The 6,810-nt window shown below is 41.3% G+C and overlaps 1 protein-coding gene across 1 annotated transcript in view; it reads right to left on the reverse strand.

Annotated features, from left to right (window-relative positions):
• The window catches only part of LOC102302823 (alpha-tectorin), a 15,939-nt gene that overhangs the window by 2,296 nt on the left and 6,833 nt on the right, over positions 1–6,810 (reverse strand). Inside the window, 11 exon segments of the mRNA XM_042214223.1 lie at positions 7–51; positions 177–361; positions 498–617; positions 736–1,013; positions 1,271–1,554; positions 1,642–1,698; positions 1,700–2,038; positions 2,217–2,413; positions 2,580–2,980; positions 3,208–3,388; positions 6,481–6,810. The exon segment at positions 6,481–6,810 is cut by the window's right edge and continues 1 nt beyond it. Coding sequence (XP_042070157.1) covers positions 7–51; positions 177–361; positions 498–617; positions 736–1,013; positions 1,271–1,554; positions 1,642–1,698; positions 1,700–2,038; positions 2,217–2,413; positions 2,580–2,980; positions 3,208–3,388; positions 6,481–6,810 — 2,417 coding nt within the window.

The following is a 6,810-nucleotide window of genomic DNA, read 5'->3' on the forward strand; positions in this document are numbered from 1 at the left end:
ATCCACAAAACCCTGGACGATGTTCTCATACATGAAATGTGTTCCGTTGCTCTAAAATTAAAAAAACAAAACATTACAAATTGAATATGATGTCATTTATAATATAAATGACAAAACATGACATGTACAGTATAATAACAGTGACTATCCATAATATTTTGGTTTTATAACTGTACCCTGAGTGCTGTCCCACACAGATGGTTGTCATTGTCAAAGTGGAAAACCAGTCGACCATACTCAAGAGTCCCATTGCAGGATTCATCTCGGAGATGGAGGGCATCAGAGTGAAAGCCAGCCTCAAATAGCTGACAACGGGACACGGACATGGTGCCTGAACTACTGGCACAAGTGATGGTTGAGTCTGTTAATACAAGTTTAAAAAGAAGAATAAGAAAACAAATAACTAACAAATCCCATTTTTCTTGTACAAACTGCACTGCAGTACCATTGCCAACGACCCAAAAATAAAACAAGGTTTAAATAGGAGCTTCCTTCACCATAGCTTTCACTGTTGCCTCGGTCATGGTGTTCATCACAGAAGCAGCCATAGACACCGTCCTTCTTACCACACCACTCGTACTCTGTGCAGTCCAGCTGTTCACATGGGTCTGACTCCTCTACAGAAGAAGAGTGACAGGGGTACAATAAAACAAAGCCAATCTTTCAAGAAAAACCTGTTAAGCTCTATCAAAAGACATCAAAAAGACATCACTTAATTATCCAGCACAAACTTACCACACAGTAAACCAGAGCGCCAGTCAGGGATGTCTAGCCCTAGAACAGAGCAGGTTTTCTCATAGGCTGAGACAGCAGAACACAGCATGCCATTGGCTGGAGTGTAGAGGCAGAGGTCGTAGACACAGGAAGTAAAAAATGGCTGGGGGTCAGAGTGCAGGTGACAGGCTCTGAATGGACCGGTGGTGTTGGTGATGACACTGCAGAGTTGGGAGTATTCTTCTCTAAAGGTGCAGTCATTCAGTCCATCGCCACTTCTTTGATCAGTAGATCCACATCTGGAAAAGACATTATATGTTTAACACTTTGGGAAATTTTGTGTACTTTGGTAAAATGTCCTGTACATCTACACTCCCAATTCACACTCAACACAACGGTACATTTATTATTTTTATTGGGATGTAATATATATGCTGTTGTCCTTAAATGTCCATAAAATCTTCTCATTCAAAGCAAGACATTATGTTATATGAGTTGATGAAGGTCAACAAGACTCTATTTTTGGAATATCCTAAAGAAGTTCCAAACAGCTCACCCTGGTTGGCTTCTTGTTGACTTCCAGCTCTGTCCAAAGTCATTGTCATTTTGTGCCAGTGTGCCATTGGGTGAGACTTTGTCATCCCCAGAGTCGCCATTGAAGTTTCCACACATACCTGTGACTCTGTTTTGACGGTTTTGGGCGATTCTTACCAACAAAGTACTCTGGCCATCAAACTGGACCGCCAGGTCAAGTGCATCGACAACTATGTAGCTGCCTTCCCTTACCACCTGAGCTAAAGTTCTTGCAGAGGTGGGAAGAGACACTTCTCCACTATTTACCTAGAAGAACAAGCGTTATGAGAGACATGCAAAGTACCTGCTGTGAAGGTGTTCATATGAGCGAAACATAGAAAGCTTAGTATTTACCGTTACTCTTTTATTGGGTCCGATCCTGATGTACACACTTTCTGGATGATTTGAGAGAGTATATGTCCACTGCAGACACAAATGACACACGGTTGTTTCCACGGTGATTGTTGGTGGCTATCACCTGAAACTGTGTTTCGTTAGTGCCATGGTTTGTGCTCTCAGCGATGATGTAGGAGCAAGTTCCCTGGAAATGAGCCACTGCTCCATCAAAGGTGATGTAGTGTGGATCCCCCCACACTGTGCAGGTGGACATGGCATCGTAACAGCCCAGCTGGCCGTCTCTGATGGAGCACTGCTGTTCAGGAGTGCAAGACGAGGCAGAACATCGCAGGTCATTTGGAGCGTGACATTCACATCTCTGGGAGCAACCGTCTGTCCAGAAGGACTCGCCAGCCTGTGTGAGAGAATGTAACAAAAAGAGGAAGAATAACCGCAGTTTATAGTAAAGCCTACCATGTATTTACTGTTGCCAAGCTGTCATTGTTAATTATCTGCTCAAATCATTTATGCAATTAAAACCTTTAAACTATATCCCTCTTTTATATAGCTCTATGGTTCTTTGTAGAACTTACATTATAGTAGAATCCATTATACTGGCAGCCACAGCGTTCCACTGGGACACAACTGGTTCCACTCCTGCGGTAGCCTTCGTCACAGAAACATCCCTCAGAGCAAGCCCGTTCACAGGTGGTATCATTACTGCTGGCACAGGTGTGGCCACAGTCAGTACCACACAGCTCATAATGGCTGTTGGCTGGACAGTCCAGTGCTAAAAAATCAAGAAAGCAAAAGATGGATGTCAGGTGGTTAAAAAAAACAGTCATGAAACTTAGACACCATATTTCAACACACTTACAAAAACAACAACAAAAAATAAGCATTTTATTTTCTTGTGCTTGATACTATATCAGCAACGCAATGGCAGGTTCACTCACCGCAAGTGGTATTTTGTCTCCAAGGATAGATTCGAACATTAGCAGACTGACAGGCTCTAACATATGTTTCAAGAGCCCTGCAAAGGAGGTCATGACCTCGATTTCCTGCCACACACACGTCAAACACACAGTCGTTGAAATATGGTGCACGGTCCACCTTATCATGGCAGAAACTGAAGGGGCCATCAGCTGCCTGGATCACCTCACATTGATCTCTAGCGGGCTGTTCATTGGGACATCTTGGACATGATGAGCCGCATCCATCACTGCAGGTGTAGTTTCCTGGGACCTTCCAGGCTCTCCCAAACTCATCTGGAGATGCGACTGTTATTCCAGATGGGGTGTAGAAGTCATCATTTGAATTTCCATTGAAGTTTCCACAAAGTCCACATGTTTTTCCCCTTTTGATGAGAACAGTAAGATAAAACAGATTCATTGGTTTTACTGTGGGGAGAATTATCAATCTTATGGGACACCCCAAAAGACCATTCTGAGCCAAATAAAATCCTGTACATTCGAATTATGTTATAAAAGTGTGGTAGTGCACAACTATGAACACTTTTAAAGGTGTGAGTGTGTGAGTAATTGCAACACCAGCTGATTTTGAGCGAAAATGAATGGCAGATACCTGTAATTTGGAGGCACAGTGATAGAAACTGTACTCCATCCATCGTATATGACGCTTAAGCCAAAATCAGTGCTTACAATTGTTCGAGATCCACTGGCAAAGATAGATACTCGACTTCCATTCAAGAGAATTGGTACATTCTGTGTTATTCCATTTACCTGGGACATTGGAAGAACAATTTAGGAAAGCCAAAAATATTTAATTTTATTCATATGCCCTTTATCCGTAGTCATATGTCAGTACTAAACAAATGTAATAGCAGCACAATGACCAACAGGAGGTAGAGTGCATGCTAATCAGGCACTGTCGCAGGTGGCTTACCTGTTTGATTGCGTAGAGGATTTACAGAAAAATAGTAGATGTGAATGGGAGAGCAGAGCGGCTCGTGGCGGTTCCACGGCCTCCCTCTTGTGGCTAGTGGAATGAAGAGCGTTCCACATTTTGGATTCCGGAGTGCTCAGAGTCATTCACCTCTCTAACTCTTTCGAGCTCTGATTGGCTTAAAACTTTTCCTTTGCTAAATGCCATCATAGTGTATTGCGATCTACAGGCTGTTCATTGCGCTCGTGATCGTCAAGTGACGTGGCTAGGAGGAGCCCACTCATGCTACTTCTGCTCGTTAGTTTCTGCATGTTAGATGTAATGCTGGTATCACGGGATGCGGCGTGCATTTTCCTACATTTCCGTGTCTACCCATCTGGTAGTATGTTATCTCTCTTATTCATTCGTGTCATATATGTGATTATTTATGATGTGGACTGTCTCGTTGAGTATTTTTTTGGATTTTCTCTATTTATTTTGTCCAAATAATGTCTCTATCGCTTAATTAATCATCTGGCTTTCTCTTTCCATCAGCATGTCTCTGGTTGATGATCTCTATGTTGGATGTTCCAATCATGTTTTCCTTTCTCTGTGTTCCTCCGTGTTCTACAGGTATCAAACACTATTAGTAAATAATTTATTTCTCAGTATGTGGTGCATATTATCGCAATCTGTGGTTCTTAAAGCAGGTCAGCTAATATATTACTGTCGCTTGGATGTGTGTGGGGATTGTACCATCTCTGTTAATTGGTGTACGGCGATTAACTTCGAACTAATTCCATTATACTCGGTAATAGCCTCTGGTTTCTGTCTCAATATGGAGCCAAAATTAGTGCTGACCGTATATCTTTTGTTAAGAAAGGATCGCTGTGTATTTGCATTACATATAGACTACGAAACCTAGATCTTACGCATTAACATGTGCTTGCTCATCGTCAAGGATATAGGGAGGATAGAGATATTGATGATAGTTACTTTGATTGTTTGGTTTTTCTTTCTGTATGTATTATTACACATTACTAGAAGAGATATGGAAGTATGAAACTTCTGAACATGGGTAGTAAGTTAAGTTTCTATACTTGTTTAATGGCTGTTGTGCTTTTGATTTGGACTGTTTGTTATAAACAGAATAGTGATAATTTAATTATAATTTAAATGACTTTGACTAATATATCATAGGCTGCGTGCGAATTGTTCTCAATCATCTATCGAACCTGATTTGAGATTTAGTGTCTTTCTAAATGTGTGCAGATCGTACACCCATAACATCAATTTATTTTCGTGATTATCTGTGCATATCTCATGCAGTCAGAACATGGACCAACGAAAAAGCTAAGCAGTCTTATCTAATGTATTAACACTTAATGCACAAACTCTTCTGGTCTTGATAGATAGCACTGATGAGCGAATATAGATCATTCATGCTGTCTTCTCCCACAACAACTTCAGCTCTCTACTATTAGAATCTGCTGACTAAGGTAAAGTACAGTATGATACATCACTTGTATGCTATTTTGAGAATGGTTTAGCTGATGTCAGCATTCAAACCTTTCACTCGAATTCTGCGTGAGGCTTTCCATGTATCTCGGAAACTGGATTGGACTCATACAGTGGCTTAAAGAGGGGTCATTCGGATGCTAAAGTTACTGCTTGCTATTAACCCATAGGTAACGGTCATAAGAACATGCGGTGACAGTGCATTTTTGGAAGCTCTGAATAATCGGGCCTTTGCAGTAAGAGTACATAAATAGATTAAGCGTGATTGTATGGCCTCGATGTGGCTACACAGAGGTATCCGAACGCAACTATATAGTAGGCTTGATTGTAGCCCGGTTTCGGGTGCAAATGGATCCTCCCACCCACTCCCGAGCGCTCCGCAGAGAACTGCAAAACTTACAGCCTCACTTAACACAACACGGCAGGACTTCCATAGAGAGAGAGCATTCACAGAGCGTTGGGAATGGTAATACGTGTGACTGCTTTCATGAGTCTCTAGTCATCTTTGGCGGTTATGCACTAATTAAAGATACACAAAAAAATAAATTCAAGCTCTGACCCATTTCTTAAATGAAGCACGATCATCCCATGATCTGTCTTTACGACCTAGGTGATATAGGGCAAGGTCTTCCAGATCGATAGCGTATCCACTAAGATGTTGGTGTTAACGCTACTGCGCTACCGCCTTTGTGAGTTGGATAATAACATTGGTTTACAGGACTGACAGTCTCTCTGGCAGATAAATTGTACGTATTATTTTACAGGTGACAGTGGGAAGAGTAGGTACTATATTGGGGAATGATCAGAGAACATAAATGAGTGTTCACAGAGTTTCTATAATGGCTGTATATGGGCAGGTTTAGTTGCTGTAGGAGTAACAAATAACAGGTTAATAAAAAATGCATTTTTTATTTATAAACATCATTAGGTATGATGGTATGTGTTTGAGTTTCTGTAAGCCTAAGAAGTAGTTATATCACAATTTCAATCGAGATTTATAATATAGGATCAGAAATTAATAAGAATCTTTGCGCTCACATCATACTCGGCAAAACAATAAGTTTCCTTTTCCATCTTGCCAGTTGCATTTTGCATTTTTCTTATTCTTCTATCTTGTGTTCTTTTTCTCTTCATTTTTGTTCATAGTATATGGTGTAGTGACTTGCATGCAGGCAACCGTTGTCCAAGTAAAGCCTTTGTGTCCTTCTCCCTCAAACTGTATTCGACCTTCACTACCTTTAGATAAGAGATATTGATATTCAATTCCGATTAGTGTACCTCCTCAATTTATTCACAACACAAACTACAGAGTTGATGCTGAATTGTTAAAGGCCCACTTTACCACTAACATAGCGCGAGTACACACGACTGCAATAGGATGCTCCACACACTACATGCGATGCCAACATATGTTTTTATATGTTTCAATGTCTTGCAGAACCGCTTAGGCCTAACCATAACTACTTCTTCTTTTCTTTTCTGATGCTGGATTGTTAGAGCCCCCCATGATCTCCACACATACATCCACCTGATGCCTTGGGTCAACCACAGACCAACAGGGTACAAATGGCCCAGCTGGTGAGCTGAGAATGCCACAGTACTCAGTAGAATTGTAATTAGTTGTAGAATTTTGGTTCATGCTTTCCACGCAGTGAGCAGCCAGAGAGCCATCTCGCCAACTGTCTCCAAAGTCCTGAGAACTGTTGACCAGGACACCGTTGGGTGTATTGAAGTCATCATGTGGATGACCATTGTAATTACCACAGAGTCCACCCAGTGAACCAT

This window comes from Haplochromis burtoni, unplaced genomic scaffold (assembly GCF_018398535.1).
Source record: "Haplochromis burtoni strain Fernald_Lab_line unplaced genomic scaffold, NCSU_Asbu1 Contig_531, whole genome shotgun sequence".
NCBI lineage: Eukaryota > Metazoa > Chordata > Actinopteri > Cichliformes > Cichlidae > Haplochromis > Haplochromis burtoni.